At 42.4% G+C, this 19,874-nt stretch overlaps 3 protein-coding genes across 5 annotated transcripts; 1 reads left to right on the forward strand and 2 right to left on the reverse strand.

Moving 5' to 3' along the window:
- Positions 1–21: 21 nt before the first annotated feature.
- On the forward strand, positions 22–7,047 carry LOC123187321 (DNA polymerase kappa). 2 transcript variants are annotated; one of them, XR_006493889.1, is made up of 5 exons: positions 22–762; positions 851–1,011; positions 1,173–1,226; positions 5,225–6,075; positions 6,149–7,047. XR_006493889.1 is itself a non-coding variant. In XM_044599163.1 (4 exons), exons 1-4 carry the CDS (start codon positions 675–677, stop codon positions 5,237–5,239), a joined length of 318 nt encoding a protein of 105 aa, XP_044455098.1. In that variant the 5' UTR covers positions 22–674; the 3' UTR covers positions 5,240–6,102. The 2 variants fall into 2 exon arrangements, 1 of the variants encoding a protein (XP_044455098.1); XM_044599163.1 differs by lacking the exon at positions 6,149–7,047 and having other exon boundaries at positions 5,225–6,102.
- A 125-nt stretch (positions 7,048–7,172) lies between these two features.
- Positions 7,173–10,575, reverse strand: LOC123187319 (MLO-like protein 1). Of its 2 annotated transcripts, XM_044599161.1 has the most exons (13): positions 10,352–10,575; positions 9,967–10,248; positions 9,606–9,722; positions 9,464–9,515; positions 9,247–9,338; positions 9,069–9,143; positions 8,871–8,959; positions 8,698–8,747; positions 8,490–8,530; positions 8,092–8,301; positions 7,852–7,919; positions 7,712–7,772; positions 7,173–7,505 (listed from the first exon to the last, which is right to left on the reverse strand). In XM_044599161.1, the coding sequence occupies exons 1-13, from the start codon at positions 10,475–10,477 to the stop codon at positions 7,290–7,292; spliced, it is 1,479 nt and encodes a 492-aa protein (XP_044455096.1). In that variant the 5' UTR covers positions 10,478–10,575; the 3' UTR covers positions 7,173–7,289. The 2 variants fall into 2 exon arrangements, with proteins under 2 accessions (XP_044455096.1, XP_044455097.1); XM_044599162.1 differs by lacking the exon at positions 7,712–7,772.
- A 4,664-nt stretch (positions 10,576–15,239) lies between these two features.
- On the reverse strand, positions 15,240–18,427 carry LOC123187322 (MLO-like protein 1). Its single transcript, XM_044599164.1, has 13 exons — positions 18,251–18,427; positions 17,872–18,150; positions 17,586–17,702; positions 17,437–17,488; positions 17,238–17,329; positions 17,070–17,144; positions 16,901–16,989; positions 16,727–16,776; positions 16,537–16,577; positions 16,139–16,348; positions 15,910–15,977; positions 15,772–15,832; positions 15,240–15,560 (listed from the first exon to the last, which is right to left on the reverse strand). The coding sequence occupies exons 1-13, from the start codon at positions 18,374–18,376 to the stop codon at positions 15,357–15,359; spliced, it is 1,464 nt and encodes a 487-aa protein (XP_044455099.1). The 5' UTR covers positions 18,377–18,427; the 3' UTR covers positions 15,240–15,356.
- Between the last annotated feature and the right edge of the window lie 1,447 nt (positions 18,428–19,874).

The raw sequence follows: 19,874 nt of genomic DNA on the forward strand, positions 1-19,874 counted from the left end.
ACATGTCGCGAGGGCAATTTTTCAAAAAAACCCTCCAATTTCTCCCGACCAAACCCGCACTCCTCGTCATCCTCCTCCGACAGAATCCCCAGCTGCGCTGCTCCCCGCCGCCGTCGCTTCCCCGCTCCCCCGCCGCAGCAGCCCTGCTCCCCGCCGCGGCGGCCCTCGCCGCAGCTGCCCTGCTCCCCCGCTCCCTCGCCGCAGCTGCCTCCTGCTCCGCCGCCGCAGCTGCCGCTCGCTGCCTCCCCAAGCTCCCCCCTTCCTCATAAAAATCTTCGATTTCCGCCGCGCTGATGGGCCCGACGACGAGGCGTCGCGGCTGGCGTTGTAGGCGTCGGGCGCGGCGGACCCAGGCGCTGCGGCGGGGCGGCTTCGGCCTGGAGTGCGGGCGCTACTGCAACGGCGAACCGGAGGAGAGGCTCCGGCAGTGGAGCCAGGCATGGCTTGACGTCGCCAAGAAAATCTCACCGCCTTCCCTTTCTTATTTCACACGCGCCATAACACTGGCGACGGAGCTTTGACCTCGCCTCGTCGGAGGATAGTCCCCTCACCGTCCTTCCTCTCCTAAAAGCGCCCTAATCCCGGGCGGAGAGTACCTCAGCCGGTGCCCGGCGCGCCTCTCCATTTCCTTCTCTTGTTCGCTCCGTGCCGGCTGCGGGCGAGACCTCACAGCGATGTCGTCGGCGGCGGGGACACCATCGGACGGCGGAGGGGATAGGCCGTGGCAGTCATACCACACCGCCTACACCAACGCCAAAGCTGGTAAAACTGCATTCCCCTCTTTCCTGGCTTAAGATTGCGCCGGTATGGTTTGAGCACTGGTATTTATTCTCTTATCACGTTGCATTAGGAATGGAGGGAGTTGACAAAGAGAAGGTGCAGAAGGTGATCTATGAAATGAGCAAGGGTTTCGAAAATGAGCAGAAGGAGGCGATTACCAAACTTAAAATCGAGCATCTGCACACACAGTGTGCAAAGTTAACTGATAATGACATATCACATTTTCAGAAGGTTCGAGGCAGCAATTTTCTGAACAATTGATCATAAACATCTGTACTGCCCTGTTATTATGCCCCAACATCTGTGTATTTATGCTTGTTCCCCCCAACCTAGTTGATGAACAATTCATCATAAACCTCAACTAAAATACAGCATGCTGTTTGTTTCTCCAGCATCTCCAAGTCCTACAGCCTGGGTCATCTCTGTCACCAACACATACAACCTGGGTATGAACCACTTACTGAATTTACTGAATCTTCTCTACTTCATCTTTACTGAATTTACTGAATGTGCGTATTCTCTGAACCACTTATTCTCTATCTACTGAATTTTGGAGTATACTCTTTGCAGTTGTTTCTGAGGATAACTGTTTATTGCCTGAAAGATAACACATAACTGATCAAACATCTTGTAGGAGTAATTAACTAGCTATGTTACTCAAGGAAACCTTCCTCAGATTAACTTGTTTATTTGCAGTACTTCTCTCTGTCTCTAGAACAATTATTTAAACTGGAAAAGAGGAGGCAAGAGGGACCATGTCTAGCTGATGTCTGAGAGCCTAAAACTTGCTTATGCAGTAAATTGCCCAAGTTAGCTGTAATACATTCATCTTACTGCAAACAAGAGTATGAATGTCTGAAATGGTACCTTATGGTGCTCCCTTCGTTCAGAAAAATGGACGTCCGAAGATGCATGCACTCACCTTTTTGAAACTTTGATCATATGGAAAACGATATGCTGAATGAAAATATCAACAGTGGTTTTACCAGCCATAATTATTCCTAGTTATATTTTGAATTTGGCTTCTGTAGCATGCTGTGATTGAAAACTGTAGTTTAAAATTTCAAATTGTAGACCATGAAAAGGAGGAACTAGGTAGCACTTGATCCAAAGGTCCTGACGTAGGTGTTGTGTGCTGAAACATGTTTCGAACTAGAGCATTTTCAGTGAACTAGTCTCAGCTTGAAATTTGGTTCAGTTAACTCCATACAAGGGTCTCTTTTTGGTTTAGTAGTGATTAGAAGATCATGTACTGATGATATGAGATTAGCAAAGGCCTTGCTTGTCACTAACCTTCAAAGTATACTGATTGTGACATTAGCATGCCTCATTGAAATAAATCAAAATATTTTAAATTAATTCAAATAACTAAAATTAATCCAAATCAATTCAAATAATTCAAATAAATCCAAATAACCCAAACTAATTCAAGTAATCCAAATTAATCCAGTTAATTCAAATAACCCAGATAATTCAATTAATCCAAATAACCCAGATAATTCCAATAAATTCCAACAAGGAGTTGATATACAAGGATTAGACAAGGCGTACACAAGGGCATGACATAAGGGCATCTTTGTCCCCTCTTGACACAAGATTACACAAGACATACACAAGGAGCACCTGACTACATGACATAAGGGCCTCTTTGCCCCCTCTTGACTACATTCTTTCTCTGGCCACTTCTTCCCTTTCCTTTCCTTTACTTTTCTTTCTTTTCCCTTCTTTAGCCAATTCTTTCCTTTCATTTTCTTTTCCTATTGCAATTTCCATTTCTTCTATAATGGCCCTAGTATCAACAACTACCCGACTGTCGCAATATACACTGATGATTTCCCTGCCAGCATTCTGAATGCGATCCTTGTGCAAGTGGGGCAACTTATATTGATTTCCTCCTTTGTCTTTCATAACTTCAAACATAACTGCTTCTAATGTGATAAAGCTTCTGTGCAACTTGTCGGGATCGTAGTTCTCGAATTCCTCTTCCACACCCTGTACCAGTTCCTGGATGTTTGTAGGTGACCTGCAGTCGGTTAGAGACTGGAGAGAGGTATGGAAGCAGAGGTCCAAACAATTTAACTCAGGGCTATTTGGGGGCTGTTGTAGCAATCGGATGTCAAGATCAGTTTGTTCCACAGCTTCTCGAAAAGCTACATCATTGGGAAGGACATGGGGCTTTGCATTATCCTGTTGGATGAATATTGTTGCTCCCTCGTCATCGTCAGGCCACTTATCCTGAATTGCCGGGATAACCTTATTGATTAGATAATCTCTGCACACAGGCCTAGTTACTTTCACTGATGTCAACACTTTTGTTCCCTTTGTTCTGTTATGACTTGTCCGCTTCGCCTCAGTCTCTTCAACGAATGCCCAAATGCCAATCTTCCCGTCGAATGTTAGCTCCCCCTCATTGTTATATCGAGGCCTTGGCAACAGCTGTTAGGAACATCACCTTCCCAATGCTGTGAGTGTTTGACACGGTGCGCTTCGGCTCAGGTTCTCCTGGAAGTACATAGTAACTATTCTTCACTCTCGTCATGTCAAACCACTTCTCATCGATGTGAACCATATTCGTCATTGGTTTAAACATAGCCCGAGAAGTTGAGATTGAATTGTCATCGACCATGGACATACAAAATTTCAATCTCGCAAGCTTGTTCTCTAGCTTGAGGTGAGGCTTCACGGTGCTTGTGATGCGGTTGAGCTCATTCAACTGGAACCTCTTATGTAGGGTCGATCGGGCCACACCTAGAGACCGTGCCAGAGATCGAATTGTCCTTCTTTTATTTAGTGGGATTGTTGAGGTCCTCTCTAGATCCAGCTCCTTTCTCTTTCGGCCAGATCTTCCTGGCTTCTTGCTTGAGACATCTACTTCTTTGCCATCGGCAATTTGCTTTTTGGCTTCTTCCCAGATTCTTTCAACAGATCGTACACTTATGTCCAACAGGTTTGAGACTAGCAGCTTGTCGCTGGTTGAACAGACCCATCTCTGAGCTCGATTACCAGCAAAGCGAAGTAAACACCATGCCTCTCCTTATCTGACAATTCTCTTCTCTTCTCTTGAAGTATCCAATTCATAACTTCATCCTCTTCCTCTTGAGCTTCGTCCTCTTTCCCTTCATCTTCTGGAGGCATCCAATTCATAGCTTCATCGTCTTCCTATTGAGGCATCAAGTTCAAATCCATAGTTCCATTCTCTGCCACTTGAGGTTCCTCCTATTCAGGGATCCAATTCAAATTAATACCTTCATCGTCTTCCTCTTGAGGCATCAAGTTCAAATCAATAGTTTCATGTTCTTCCTTTTGAGGCATCAAGTTCAAATCCATAGTATGTTTCCTGCCATCAATGACAAAAGATGAGTACACCATGGTACCATAACAAGAATATACACACACAAAATGAGTATGCAAGTCAAACAAGAAATAGGTGCCATGGCACCATTTCTAGTTTGGTTGCCACGGTAGCCAAACAAGAAATGCTGCCATGGCAGCCAAACACTTTGCTCTAACCATAAGCCATTTTCTCTAGTTAGAGTAGTTAACAGAATTTTACTCTAGTTAGAGTAGTTTTGCTGAATTTTACTTGCTCATAGTACCATGCCTATGGTAGAAAAGTGTCAAGAAAAATATACTCCTGTCAATAGAATCAAAACTGATTTATTACCTTTGCATATAAACTACTCCTAGTGAATTAGCATCAATAATTGTAGTTTAACTGAATTTTACAAAATCTGACCAAATGTGTAGTTAGTCAGTGAGCTACAGATCATTTGCACTTGACAATGTTTGTGACCATTTGCTTTTACAAAATCTGAACCAATGTGGCTCTACAAATCATAGCAGGAAGTACTTTGGCTCTATTGAAAATTGTTTGAAACAGGAAAATGGATCATAATTGTTTTGAATTTTGTTGGACTCTTGTTGACCAGATTTACCAAGTGTTAATGTTCAGTTTTCAATTTACTGGAAACTTTAGACTTGCTGTTAGTGGATCAGAACATGCTGTTAGCAACTCTAAATTTACTCAAGGCCTTGGTATTAATGCATGTTTAACTGAATTTACTCAAGTCCTTTGTTTAACTGAATTTCCCTTTTGTTTACACACAGTTACAATAGTTTAACTGAAATTTAACCCTGCATCAGCACATTAAGCAAGCAACATCAGCAGATTAAGCAAGCGAGCAACATCAACAGATCAGCAAATTAAGCAAGCAAGCAACATCAGCATATCAGCAAATTAAGCAAGCAACACAAGTACTCCATGATCAGCAGTAGTTTCTTTAATAATTTTCAGTTAACAACCATCATGATTCTGTTCACAATGATCAGCAGCATTTTCTGTATAATGAATGTACTCCATGAATTTTAAGTTAACAACTGAATTTACTCCATGATTGGCATTGTCATGATTCAGTTAACAGTAAACCATTTCACTAACTTTCAGGTAGCAGTATTCTGATGGACTACCTTCTTCAGAGTGCAGACGAGCACAACACGGCTTCACTTGGGTCAGCAACAGCAGCATAGGCAGAGGAAGATCAGGTTCGACGCAGAGGAACCCACGAGCAGAAGATCAGGTGCGATGCACAGGTTCAATTCAACCCAGCTGTGCGCTTGGGTTCAGGTTCAGGTTCTCCCACAGTGCAGAAGATCAGCAGCAGCACCACGACAGAGGAGCAATAGCAGCAGCACGCATAGCTCCACCTGTGACAGGGGAGAAGCAGCTGCGCGGGCGCGCGGGCGCGCGGGCAAGCGAGAAGGAGCAGCACGGCGACACGCGGGAGCTCGAGGAGGACTCACGGGAGATAGAGGAGGACGAGCGTGAGCTCCTGGTCCATCGAATCGTGGAGGCTGGTTCCAACGACGGTCGTAGGGGATCGTAGCTGGAAGGATCGCGGCGGCGCACGCGTGGGAGCTCAAGAAGGAGACGCGGGAGCTCGAGGAGGATGCACGGGATCTCGAGGAGGACGAGCAGGAGCTCCTGGTCCACCGGATGGTGCTGGGAAGTTCTGGCGACGCCGCAGGTAATCGCAGCGGGAGGAGATCGCGGCGGCACAGGATTGGGCGACGACGGCGGTACTTGGCGACGGCGGCGGCAGCAGATCACTTCCTGGTGGGCGACGAATCGCGCAGCTGGGCGGCCCCGGCCCTTGGCGACACGCGCACGACGGCGGAGGAAGAAGACGATGGCGGAGGGACTTGTTTGAGATGGTTTTGAAACTGTGAGGTCTTTTTTGCAAAAGTACCAGTGAACTAGGCGTGCGACATGTTTTTCGGGACGGAGGGAGTACACAAGTACGTATGGTGGCTTTAGTATGTTCATCAGTTCATGCATGCACACTATGACACGCGTACTCCTATCATGCAGACACGTAGCAGGCCAGCACGGTCATTATCTTGGCAGAGGACCGGGACAGGAGGAGCAGCGTGAATCATGCTTGTGCTAGTAACACGCGGGTAGTGCTATCCGGCCACTCGATCGCTATCTAGGTAACGGTGGCCACACATTTCTACTGCTTACGTGCTAATTTGATTGCCATCCTTAAGCAAGCGTTAACTATATCTGATGGGGCCGTATCTAATGATGGCCACGAAGTACAGTCTCTGGAACCATCCCTACGGCAGGATTATGTACGGTGGGACTGGATGTAATGGTAACCACAAATCATGCCATGCATTAGGAATTAAGTATTTTTTTTCTCTTAGGAAGGAAGGAACGTGCATGTTGTAGTATTTGATTTGGCCATGCCATCGATGCGAGCAAGGTAGGAGGGCTAGCTGTGCATACGCACAGTTTGAACGTTCAGGCTGATGCTGATGTCACATGTCATCGTTTGATGTCGAAATAAACTATAGAAAGTTGTGCATCTCATGGCAATTCAGAAATTTTAATGGTTTAACTAAACAAAGATAAATTGGCATGTCCATGGAAAATGGAGTGCCCTTTTGTTCATTTATATTTATACGTTATGTGCACTAGAAGCTTAGGGCACGCTTCGTGGCGCCGTGAAGGCTTTTAGGGCCTCGCAACTCGCTTTTCGCTGTTTATTTTTGTCATTGTGGTTATCTCGCTGGAATATGTTCTCATGATGGCCTACTAACAATTATAATTAAGTTTGTTGGTGTTGGCGCAGTATGCCAAAGTCAATAAATGTATATTTTTGCGAGGTTAATGTGATTATAACAGTGAAATTTAATGTAATTTATGTTTCACATATGAAGGTTTCTCGTGTATTTGATATTCTATACAATCATTTTTAGGAATCACCATAGTGGTGGCTTGTTTGGCGGAGAGTCCATGGATTTGAAATTTTAGACAAGTTGCATAGAGAAAGTCTGTTGACGGAGGGATAGAGAAGGTGAGTGATTTGTTGGGAAGAATTAATACTATCTTGAACACACGAATAACTAGCATTATCGAAAGATATTTGTGCCCTCTAAAAAGATATTTGTACACTTGCCGAAATTGTTGCTACAGGACCCTTTGTATTAGCAACTAATGTACACGACTATATCAGCCTAGCTGTCCCTTGCTCCACCGATGAGTTCGCCCGTGTATTTGTCATTTGAACTGCGCCACCATTTGCCCCGTCAATTGGTGAACTACTTGCGTCTGTAGTAATTTTATTTGGGGTTCTTGTGCCTCTCCTAGCCTTTTCAGCCCAGTTGACAAGGCCTTCGGTCACATTGTCATCAAATATAGTCTTCTTGAAAGAATTCCCCATCTATACCAATGATGAGACAAAATTAGAATAAAATGATAGATAAGAATATTTGTTTGATCATGACAATAAAGCCATTAAAATTGTATCAATTTGTGAAAACAAGCTTTGTATTCATCAAGAATGGATACTCATAGGTATAGTTCAAGTTGAAAATCATTATATCACAACAAAACTACAATTTTATCCACTTTATTAATTGAACTCACATGGGAGACAACGGCGTATAGTGGTAGGGTGCTGTAACCACAAAGAACTTGGCAGATTACACTGAAAGAAGTAAAATGTAATGAGTATGTTTTTAAGATGTCTCAATAAGTTGTTGATGCCATTGTGATTTCTGTTGTACCTTATGACAACTCGAGTAATAACATATGCTGGTTTCCCCATGATGCATGATTTAAAACCATATGTTACCTGCAACATTGATAAATGCAAGGGTTAGTCCTACTTGTATTCATTAGATTCCTATTTGAAACTATCAAATCCATAACTTATATTCTATGTAATTTCACGATTCTTATCGTACTCTCCAATACTTCATGTTAAATTAGGTTGTGGGTACAACAAGCTTACTTATTGTTCTTACCAAGAGCCAGAAGAAAAATGCAATTTCAAATGCATTTTGAAATAGGACGATGTGGATCAACAGAAGGACTAATTTAGGCCGATGGAACCAAAAGAAGTTATCTGAAGGAGAAACTACTAAATCCCCTCGAATAGCCGTATCCTTCTGGGCAACCTCATAAGCCAATTCCGTTATTATGTGCTCCATCTTACTTCCTACCACAAGTAACATCTGCCAAACACAAATACAATAAGTTGATGTCACGAGTCTGCCCTTTTTTGGATCATGCTTAGTTTGAAAGATCATTGTAGAAGTCATATGAAGGCATATAATTAGTATTTAGTCCTTAAAACATGCATACATGTAGTAGAAATTTCTTTTATGTGTTTTTGTATAGATAGTAACTCATGTTTACTTACAATGAATGGAACCAAGGTAATCCAAATGTAGACATACCACCCTACAATAACGGTACGACAAGAGTCGGGTTACTTTTCACATAAAAAATTGTCTAGTGAGGGTTAGTCAAAATAAAATAAGTAAATAAATAAATATATTTTTGTGACAATTTAACAAAAGAAGAGTTATACAAGTGGATCAAAACTTGTGACCTCTAGTGATACATACCTTCAACATTCAATAGTAGGAATATCATCAGCATGGCCCAAAGGTACCAACTACATAAGCATAACATGGACATCAATTTGCTATTTTCTCTATAGGTAATTGATCTATACATAGCATATGCTTTAGAAAAAAATTGGGTAATGCATTTTGTAATAGTAGCATTGAGCACTTACCTAATACCAACAACTTTCTTAAAATCAACCTCCAAAGCTCTGATCATGTAACTATAAAAGTTGAATTTTGGTGTCCCCTTACAATGTTTCTGTGAAAAGGAATGAAGCATGTATATATATAAGTTTCCTCCACTAATAGTGTATACCCGAAAACATACACGTGACTTCTATATATCGATTAAAATGTAGGTTGATTACCATGATGAAACCAAGTCTCATTGTTGTGTAGTCCTCCTCAGTGACGGATCCATAAAATTGTTTGAAGAAGGAACGCTAAAAAGACGATGACTTATCTTATAGCCCAATTGCAAAATAGAGAAATAAGGCAATATATATGTTTTGATCCTTATAAAAACACAAGAAAAAGAAAGTATACCATCCAACCAAATATCCTCGACCGCTTTCTATGACCTTTAAAGTGGTCTTGAATAAATTTGAATTCTCGAATGTGCTTGATCATTTGAGGGGCTGCAAGTTAGGACCCAACATTAGTAAACAAAAAATGTAACACAACTTCATACAACTGAAGAAAACTTGTGAACTCATCATTAGCCAAACAAGGAAAGGAAACTATTTGCATCATATATACATACCACCGTCATCACTTTCTTGTATCTTGGTCTCCCAATGTCGCCAATTTCTCGTCTGCACAACAATTAACATAGTAGTTAGAAAAGCTATGGTAGACGAATTACTCGTTACTAACAAAAATATAGTCAGAGTTTTAGTTAGTACCTGTGCAATTCCTAGAAGTACTGTAATAGCACTGAGAAGGAAATGGGTGACCGCCAACACGAAGATAAATATGTGTAGTTGATGAATAGCTTCAGATGAAAGTAATGGAACTTTGTCCTGCATGCCAAATGGCGTCAAATGAATCATTGGATAAGAACAAGGTGGAACGGGTCAAAGACGAAAAACAATAGATCGACGAAGACAGAAGAAAAAGGAAAAGTAGAGTATCACAAATAAAATCGAGAACCGACAAAATGGTTGTGTGCATCATCTGCAGAGGTCAAGCCGTCAAGGGTAATCCTCCTTTTCAAGAAAAATATCACAAAACAAAATCAAGCACTTCTGATGCCTTGAGCTGTACCTTCTTGAGGCAGTATTCGTCGTCGGAGGAGGCTCCTCCAGCCAGGAGGCGCCTCCCCCCACCCAACACGCCGGTGAACACAGCGCCACCGAGGTGGTCCGTCTCGTGCAGCGGCGGCTTGCAGGGCTGCAGGTGGAGCATGGTGCTCGGGCTGACGCACAGCTTCCCAATGGGCCCCTGGAAGACGGTGAGCAGCAGCGAGATGAACCCCAGCAGCATCAGCTCCTCCTTCACCTTGAGCAGGGCCTCGTACATCGGCTTCTTGCGACTCCTTATCAGCCTCTGCATGCAAACGTGCGTGCCCAAACGTTCAGCTGATGGCCGATTGCTTCGACAGATACGGCAGGCAGCTTCGTGGTCTCTCATGGTGGATGTACGCACATACCTTGCCTAGGCGGTGGAGCAAGCGCTCGAAGAGCAGGGAGATGATGATCATGACGGAGCAGACCAACGCCACGATCCATGTCGGCGTGAACTCGAGCGGCTTGGCCTTCCCTTCACCGCCGGCCATGGCGCCCCAAACGTACTCGTCAAGAACCAAGCCCACGCCGACGCCCCTTGTCGTAAGAATGAAGTGGCAAGCAAGACTATTCTTGATACATTTATATAGCTACAAGAGACGAAACTACTCAGTTACATGGTCATCAGTTATCACGCATGACAATATTGACTTGGCACGATCAGAACCCTGAATTATATTCCAAGCTACATGTACACACAGGAAAACAAGAAACAACGCGTTACCTTCCTAAATACTACTAGTATTCATTCTCGAAAAATACTACCACTAGTATTCCGCTAGCATATGTCCCATGTGACCATTTTTTTTCTTTTTTGTGCTGCAGTCTACGGTCCACCGCACTACTTTTTTTTTGCGATGACCACCACACTACTATTAACCAACGGGAACTGGAAACTGGAATAATAGTCTGTTTTGGGGTGTTTCGTATGATGTCCCCAACTGCCTGAACGAAATTTGTACTTTGATTAGATCTGGTCGTTGTTTGGTAAATTTGTTGTCAAAATTCCCTTGATGCAATGTGGCTTTTGGTAACTTTCATGTAATGCCGCTCACAACGGCGATGATCCACTTTTCTTTCAAATTTGTAGTTGCCGCTAACAGTGACAAGGCCATGGATCTGAAATATTCGAATTTGTAGTCATTGCTCCGTTTTTTCTTTCAAAACACAATGGTTAAAAAGAATTCTAGACCTAGCTGGCCCAGGTGGTACCGGTCAAAAGCACATCTATTATTTTAGCCTAATCTGTAAGTAGAGAAACCACTGATATGTATATTTTTTATTTTCTGAGAAAACACTATTGCAATATCATTCTTGGTTAAAATATACTAGTATATTTGCATTCCCGGACAAAGCAGAAAACCGTGGTTTCAGATTGGATCTGCGACGCGGCGTCAGCGAAATCAAAGTCGCGGCCGTCAACGTCGGATGGTGGAAGTCCAAAGCGTTTGGTTTGCGTCCAGTTCAACAGTCCAGGTGCAGGTCCTGGCCTAGTGCGGTGACCCAGCTCCACCAAGTGGGCTTCCTGACAGCAGCATGCATTTCGAAATACACTAGGGCGTGTTTGGTAGCTTTCCCGAGCGGCTTAGCTCAGCCTGTCTTAACGGAGGCTGGTTGAGAAAAAACGAGAAAACATTAACACATGCACTTCATTTGGTTGCCTACAATGAGGCTGCTTGCATTAGAGGATTGCTTTAGGCATATTATTTGGTTGTCTGCATTGGCTCGGCGAATGCAACTACATCATGTTTGGTTGCCTGCACCGGAGATGAATAAGATTAATAGCTACCCATAACACACTGCAGAGGCCGGGGGTGATTCCTCCTTTTCTAAAAAAAAAACCATAACACACACAGGGCCATGGCGACTGGCGAACGATGGCAAGGACGCAATGCTGTCCAAGTCAGTTTTCTGTTTGTTTGTTTCTAGTCTAGTACTCCATTCGTTCCTAAATATAAGCCTTTTTAGAGATTTTAATGCAGACTACATGCATACAAAACAAAATGAGTGAATCTACATTTTAAACTAGGGTTATATACATCCATATATTGTCGGTATTGAAATCTTTAAAAGATCTTATATTTAGGAACAGAGGGAGTAGCTTAATAGCCTCGGCCACGGTTGTTGATGGTATGCTGCTAATGTGTGAACAAAGACCAGAAGATACGTCCTGGTTTCACACGGTGAATCAAGTAGCAACTCATTCTTCGCCCTAGAAGGAAATAAGATTTATCGTTGGCGCGTCAAGCTAACCTCTACAGGCGAGGCAATAAGGTTTTTTGGAAGCGCAATTTTATGACTGCTTGCTGTACATCCAATATTCTTCACTGCGATAAGCATGGGTGGAGCTTCACCAAACCGGCACTGTGACTTTTCGATGACACCAATAAACCCTTGGCGAGTTCTAGGAGAGAACACATAGCATGATCCGCCTGCTCTTAGAGCTAAATAATTTGCTACGATGATACTCCCTAATCAGATAATCTTGGATGAGTTAACTATCGCCTTCATTTTCAGACGCAAAATACCAATACTGGCTAGACTAACTTGGTCTTGAATTTTCGTGTAGCCAAGGCCCGTCTTTACCTACAAAGCGTGTGCTTTGAAAATTGAGATGGACTGGTCGATCACCATCAACTACCATGCATGCACCTAGCTGGATTTGGATATATATGGGTGAGGGTGCCTGGTGCGGGTTCGCCTGTAATAGAGAGCTGGTGAGGGTGGATCTAGTGCGGTAGGTAGAATTGCAACTAGGGCATGCAGCCACAAATGGTTGTTAATTGCCCATTTGCATGCCCTAGTTGCACACGACGACGACGTCCATGGTTGTTGACTGATAGCTAGCTACATATAAGACCATTTCGAGAAGCAGCTACACAAATGATTGTAAGTGCCTTGAGTGCACATTTCGTGGATGGCTAACTGACGACCATATTAATGTGAGCGTGCATATATATAGTAGCCGTCGAAACACGACTGGAAGGCGGCCAGTCTAGTCAACCGAGCTCTCTACCCGCTTCTTTGGACACGAGGACATGGCTTTGGAAGATGCATGCATGCCAATCAGACAACCAACCGAAGGCACACGGCAAATTGGTCCCTCTGCTTCGTCAGTTATGACGTGATGATCGTAGTTCAAATCTTAGGCAGGATGGTTCCCGTGCATCATTCGATTGGACATGCATATAGATCACGCACTCACCATATCACACATGCCTGTCCCATGAACGTGACGCTTGGGGCATGTACAGTAACTGATAAAGCATGTTAGCAAAATCACATAAGCAACAAGATCGATTAGCACAAAAAAAAACAAGATCGATTAGCACAAAATTGCACATATATCCGTACCTTTAGCCATGTTGACACCGGCCATAGCCAGTTTTTCTAACCTGTCTTCCTTCTTTACCTTTAGCGCTCGCTTGATGATTAGAGAACAAGGGAGACTCGGCATTTCTGTCAATTTTCCATACCCTTAGATGTAGTATGCTTTGTCTATTTACTATTTATACATGCATAAGCACTAAGCATTGTTCCAACATACTTTGCCTAGTTCCAACGGAAAATGACTCGGCGAAGATAACTAGATGTAACATGTTTTTCTGTTTATACTTTGCCTAGTTCCAACGGAAAACGACTCAGCGAAGAAATAAACCCGACATAATCTCAAGTTCGTCAAGTTGCAGACCGAAAAAGCTCGGTAAAGTCTGAGAGGTGGGCCCGGCTATAGAGCAAGCGACGTAACCGTGACAACGGTCTTTCTTTGCCGAGTTTCGGCTCACGAGACTCGCTAAACATTTGCTCTTTATATTTTTTGCTTATACGTAGGGAAGATTCATAGTCACACTCCGTATCCCGTTGATGGCTACTTGGCTCTTTTTTTAATTATTTCATCAAGTTCCGTCAGTCCATATCCCCTCGGGGTCGCTTTTTTTTATCGGTCACAGACCGGGCCGCTTAATCGTTTGAGGCGCCTAGCTGTAGATGCTCTAAGAGGATGTGTGAAAACAAATGATAATTGTGAGTGTGAGAGAAGAAAGAGAAGGAAGGATGAGACAATCTAGAAGATATCATTCTAATTTTGTATAGATATAGTATGTGCGTGTAAAGTTTATATAAAAAAGATAAAGATAAAGAAAATGAAAGAAATTTAAAAATAAAAACAAATTATTAGTTGAAAATTACACCTTGAAATCTAAACATATGATGGGGAGCATTAAAAATGAGACTCATAAAACAGAAAAACAAATTGATAGCTTTATTAGTGTAAAAAAACTTAGACTTCATAAACTTTGTCTTGGGCAAACACACATGCATATGCTTCTAATTATTATAACCTAACTAATTAAGATATAGTTCCATGCATAAGCAGCCATGACGGACATGATGTGGCGTGTCAAAAACACGAAGATTCAATGGGGTGACCGGCTTGGAGGATGAAGCTAATTAAGAGGTAGGGTGTAGAGTTCGAGCAACTGAGAATGGGGAGGACCAATTGGATGATGCGAATGACAAAAGCTGAAGAAACAGAGCTGGCGGAGGACGCAGGTGGCAAATGGCGGCGGCTGGCGGAAACCTAGAGATGTCGGTGTCTGCCAGGATTGGAGGTGGTGATGGGCGACCATAAGGGAGCAACGGCCGCAGAGCAGCTGCAGGCGAACAGGAACAACGAGCCGGTCGTTTCAGCAGGAAAAAAAGGGCGGCAGCGGGATTTGGCGATCTGGACAACAAAACCAATTTGGTACTCGATCGGACTTGGAGAAATAAGATGAATACAATAGGAGAAAGAGGAGAATCAGACCCAAAAAAATCGATCATAAGACGATTTGTGTCGTCCGGAGGAAGATCTAAACCATAGCACTGATACCATGTTATGAATATGCGACTTAGTATTATCAGGAGGCTAAACCCATCATATATACAAGTACAAGTGGGAGAGCAAAGGTCAAAATACAGAAAGCCAAAAGCCATCATAAATATAACTCTAACATTTATGATTTTGTGCTTGGCAAAACTTCTATAAGTTATTTCTACTACTTCGCCGTAATTGAATCATTTATGTAACACCTATTGTTTGTTCAAGTGCATCATTTGTCATTCATTCAATGAGCTGGAAAAACCGTGCCATTTTACTATGCAACATTAGTTAATAGGGCATGTATTTGAAATTTTGGACAAGTCACGTAGAGAAGGTTTGCTGAGGGAGGGGTAGAGAAGGTGAGCAGTTTGTTAGGAAGAATTAATAATGTCTTGAACACATAAATAACTAGCATTATCAAAAGATATTTTTGGCCTCTAAAACATATATATTTACAATTGTCGAAATTGTTACTATATGACCCTTTGTAAAGCAATCAATGTACACAATTATAATAGCCTAGCGGTCCCTTGCTCCACTGATGAGTTGGCATGTGTATTTGTCATTTGAACTGCGCCACCATTTGCCTCGTCAATTGGCTCTGTAGTAATTTTATTTGGGTTTCTTGTGCGCCTCCGAGCCTTTTCAGCCCAGTTGACAAGGCCTTCAGTCACATTGTCATCAAATATAGTCTTCTTGAAAGAAGTACCCATCTACACAAAACGATGAGACAAAATCAGAATAAAACGATCGATAAGAAATATTTTTCTTACCATGTCAATAAAGACCTTTACAATGGTATCTATTTGTGAAAGCAAGCTTTGTGTTGCTCAAGAATGGCTACTTATAGGTAAATTTCAAGACAAAAGAAGCATTAAATCCCAACAAAACTACAATTTTATCAAGTTTATGAATTGAACTCACATGAGAGACGATAGCATATAGTGGTAGGGTGCTGTAACCACAAAGGAGTTGGCAGATTACGCTGAAAGAAGGAAAAATGATGAGTATGTTCTCAAGATTTCTCAACATAGTATTGCTATTATTGTGATTTCTATGTACCTTATGACAATTCGAGTAATAACATATGCTGGTTTCCCCATGATGCATGATTTAAAACCGTATGTCACCTGCAAGGTTGATAAATGCCAGAGTTAGTTCTACTTTCGTTCATTAGATTCCAATTTGGAACTAGCAAATCCTAAACTTATAATATGTTTGAAGGTTATGACACTCTCTAATACTTCAAGTAAATTTGGTCGAGTACAACTAGATTATTTATTGTTCTTACCAAGAGCCAGAAGAAAAATGCAATTTCAAATGCATTCTGAAACAGGACGACGTGGATCAACAGAAGGACTAATTTAGGCCGGTGGAACCAGAAGAAGTCATCTGAAGGGGCAACTACTAAATCTCCTCGAATAGCTGTATGCTTCTGGGCAACCTCATAAGCCAATTCCGTAATGATGTGCTCCATCTTACTTCCTACCACAAGTAGCATCTGCCAAAAACAAATACATAAGTTGATGTCATGACCCTGCCCCTTTATTGGATCATCCGTAGTTTGAAAGGTCGTTGTGGAAGTTATATGAAGGCATATAATTATTATTTAGTCCTTAAAACAAGCATACATGCAGCGGAAGTTCCTTTTATGTATTTTTCTATAGATAGTAAATCATGTTTACTTACAATGAATGGAACCAAGGTTATCCAAATGTAGACATACCACCCTGCAATGTCGATAAACAAGAGTGGAGTTATTTTTCACATAAAAATATTGTCTAGTGAATGTAACCAAATAAAATTTTATAAAAAGATTTTGCGAGAGTTTAACTCAATAAGAGTTATGTAAGTACTTATGGCCTTTAGTGATACATACCTTGAACATTCAATAGTAGGAATATCATCAGCATGGCCCAAAGGTACCAACTACATAAGCATAACATGGAGATCAATTCGATATTTTTCTCTATTGGTAATTGATATAGACATTGCAAATGATTTAGAAAAAAAGTAGGTCACATATTTTGTAACAATGGCATTGAACATTTACCTGATACCGACAACCTTCTTAAAATCAAACTCCAAAGCTCTAATCATGTAACTATAAAAGTTGAATTTTGGTGTCCCCTTACAGTGTTTCTGTGAAAAAGGAATGTAGCTTATATATAAATTTCTTCGATTCCACTAGCAGTATTTACTAGAAAATGTAGGTTGGTTACCATGATGAAACCAAGTCTCATTGTTGTGTAGTCCTCATCAGTGACTGATCCATAGAATTGTTTGAAGAAGGAGCGCTAAAAAGATGATGAGTTGTCTTATACCCCAATTCCAAAGTAAATAACAAATGCATTTTGTTTCGATACTTAAGACATAAGAAAAAAACATACCATCCAACCAAATATCTTCGATCGTTTTCTATGACCTTTAAAGTGGTCTTGAATAAATTTGAATTCTTGAACATGCTTGATCATTTGAGGTGCTGCAAGTTAGGACCCAACATTCATAAGCAGAATATAACACAACTTTATATTGAACAAAACTTGTGAAGTCATCGTTAGCTAAACTAGGGAAGTGTTTGCAACATACCACCACCATCATTTTCTTGGATCTTGGCCTCCCAATGTCGCCAATTTCTTGTCTGAACAACAATTAACATGGTAATTAGGACAATCATGATACACTAATTACGCGTTACTAACAAACCTCTAGTTGGACTTTTAGTTAGTACTATGTACCTGTGCAATTCCTAGAAGGACTGTAATAGCACTGAGAACGAAATGAGTGACTGCCAACACGAAGATAAATATGTGTAACTGATGAATAGCTTCAGATGAAAGTAGTGGAACTTTGCCCTGCATATGTCAAATGGCGTCAAATGAATCACTGGATAAGAATATCGTGGAACGGGTCAAATAGTTAAAGTAGTAACAATATACCAGAGTTTTCGATCGACAAAGACGAGAGAAAAAAAAAGGAAAAGCATAGTATCATAGACAAAATCAAGCACCAATTCAGTTGTACCTTCTTGAGGCAGTATTCGTCGGAGGAGGCTCCTCCAGCCAGGAGGCGCCTCGCCCCACCCATCACGCCGGTGAACACGGCGCCGCCGAGGTGGTCCGTCTTGTGCGGCGGCGGCTTGCAGGGCAGCAGGTGGTGCATGGTGCCCGGGCTGACGCAGAGCTTCCCCATGGGGCCCTGGAACACGGTGAGCAGCAGCGAGATGAACCCCAGCAGCATCAGCTCCTCCTTCACCTTGAGCAGGGCCTCGTACAGCGGCTTCTTGCGGCTCCTCATCAGCCTCTGCATGGAAACGCGCGTGCCCAGAAGCTGTTCAGCTGATGGTCGCTTGGACTCGATGCAGTGTGTCTCTCTCTCATGGTGGGGGCACGCAAGCACGTACCTTGCCTAGGCGGTGGAGCAAGCGCTCGAAGAGCAAGGAGATGATGACTATGACGGAGCAGACCGACGCCACGATCCATGTCGGCGTGAACTCGAGCGGCTTGGCTTTCCCTCCTCCGCCAGCCATGGCGTCCCAAACTGGTCAAGAACACCTTGTCGTAAGAATGGAGTGACAGGCAAGACCTGTTCTTGATCAATTTATAGATAGAGACTGATTTACTTACATGGTCATATTTGACTTGGCACGATCAGAGCAATCATATTCCAAGCTGCACACCAGAAAACAAGAAACAACCTGTTACCTTCCTGAATACTAGTGCTATTATTCCACTGACATGTCCCATGTGATCAATTACAATTATATTTATAGAGTGCTCTTCTATTTCGTTTCTTCATCACATTACAATTTTCGGTCTACCACACTACTATTAACGAACTGGAAACTCATTAAAAACTAGTTAGTCTGGGTTGTTTTGTATGATGTTTTTTTAGAAAGGAGGCACAAAACGGAAAAAGGGGATACATGCCAACAGGCCGGTTTCGTATGATGTTCCCAACTGTCTAATCGGATTTGATAATTTTGATTGAATTTAGTCTTTGTTGTTGGTTAATTTGTTGCCGAAATTCAGTTTTTGTAGTGTGGCTTTTGGTAACTTTGCTGTCTACAATGAGTCACTTTCCGTTGCCGCTAAACAAGGAAGAGGTCATATATCCAAAATTTTCAAATTTATAGTCGTAACTCTAGTTTTTCTTTCTTAAAAATAGTTTTAAAGGAACTCAAGACCTAGCCCAGGTGCTCCCTCTCACTTTCGTCACACAAGCAGGTCGGAGGTCTTGGAAGTTTCAGCACAAAAAAAATGGTGTGTGTGTGTGTTTTGCGAGGAACACAAAAAAATGGTGTTGATTAGCTTCTTCTTTTGTTGACCGGGTAGGGTAGTGGTATTATTTTAGCTTCTCCGAAAGTAAAGGCACCATTGGAGTATCTAGCTTTTCACAAAAGAAGAAACATTTCAATCTGCGACGCGGCGTCTACGAAATCAAAGTCGCCGCAGGACGCGGCGGTCAATCGTTGGGGGTGGAAGTCTGAAGCCTTTGGTTTTCAAATGCACATGCGTCCAGTCCTGTCCTGTGGGCAAGGTGCAGGTCCTGACCTAGCTAGTGCAGTCTATTGACTCGGCTGTGATTTAGACAACAAAGCCCCACGAAGATATATTTTAGATGTATGAAGTATGAACACATATGTAAGCGTATAACATTGTGGTCATTATGTGCACGAATATGCTACTAATTTGTTCAAGATTACACAAAGTGCAAAATAATTTGCATTAAATATCTATATTTGCTTCAGGGGAAGTGTTTAATTTATTAGGCAGTTTGCTGAGGGATGGGCCTGAGCGCAAACCACCTGATCCGAGAAAAACGAATTGGCCCCGTGGCATGGTGGTGCAGGTGCTGGCACACCAGCAAGGCGCGTCGTGTCAACCCCCCCCCCCCCCCCCCCTGCCAACACAATCGACGAGATAGAGGTGTGACATGGGTGCATCAATCCATGCAGTGGACAGGGGTTTATCCTCGTTTCAATAAATAAGTAAAATACCTAATTCTTATATACCAAATGGTCTATT

The sequence above is a fragment of the Triticum aestivum genome, chromosome 2A (assembly GCF_018294505.1).
Source record: "Triticum aestivum cultivar Chinese Spring chromosome 2A, IWGSC CS RefSeq v2.1, whole genome shotgun sequence".
Lineage (NCBI taxonomy): Eukaryota > Viridiplantae > Streptophyta > Magnoliopsida > Poales > Poaceae > Triticum > Triticum aestivum.

What these genes read in the sequence shown, in the direction of transcription:
- LOC123187322 (XM_044599164.1), bottom strand. Translation starts at nt 18,376, where the DNA reads ATGGCTGGCGGAGGAGGGAAAGCCAAGCCGCTCGAGTTCACGCCGACA. An exon ending in CGAAGATATTTGGTTGGATG is followed by an intron (nt 17,145 to 17,237) that starts GTATGTTTTTTT and finishes TCATCTTTTTAG; the next exon opens with CGCTCCTTCTTCAAACAATT. An exon ending in CCTACTATTGAATGTTCAAG is followed by an intron (nt 16,578 to 16,726) that starts GTATGTATCACT and finishes TCGACATTGCAG; the next exon opens with GGTGGTATGTCTACATTTGG.
- LOC123187319 (XM_044599161.1), bottom strand. Translation starts at nt 10,477, where the DNA reads ATGGCCGGCGGTGAAGGGAAGGCCAAGCCGCTCGAGTTCACGCCGACA. An exon ending in CATTTTTCTTCTGGCTCTTG is followed by an intron (nt 7,920 to 8,091) that starts GTAAGAACAATA and finishes TCAATGTTGCAG; the next exon opens with GTAACATATGGTTTTAAATC. An exon ending in ATTACTCGAGTTGTCATAAG is followed by an intron (nt 7,773 to 7,851) that starts GTACAACAGAAA and finishes TACTTCTTTCAG; the next exon opens with TGTAATCTGCCAAGTTCTTT.
- LOC123187321 (XM_044599163.1), top strand. Translation starts at nt 675, where the DNA reads ATGTCGTCGGCGGCGGGGACACCATCGGACGGCGGAGGGGATAGGCCG. An exon ending in CTACACCAACGCCAAAGCTG is followed by an intron (nt 763 to 850) that starts GTAAAACTGCAT and finishes ACGTTGCATTAG; the next exon opens with GAATGGAGGGAGTTGACAAA. An exon ending in ACATATCACATTTTCAGAAG is followed by an intron (nt 1,012 to 1,172) that starts GTTCGAGGCAGC and finishes TTGTTTCTCCAG; the next exon opens with CATCTCCAAGTCCTACAGCC.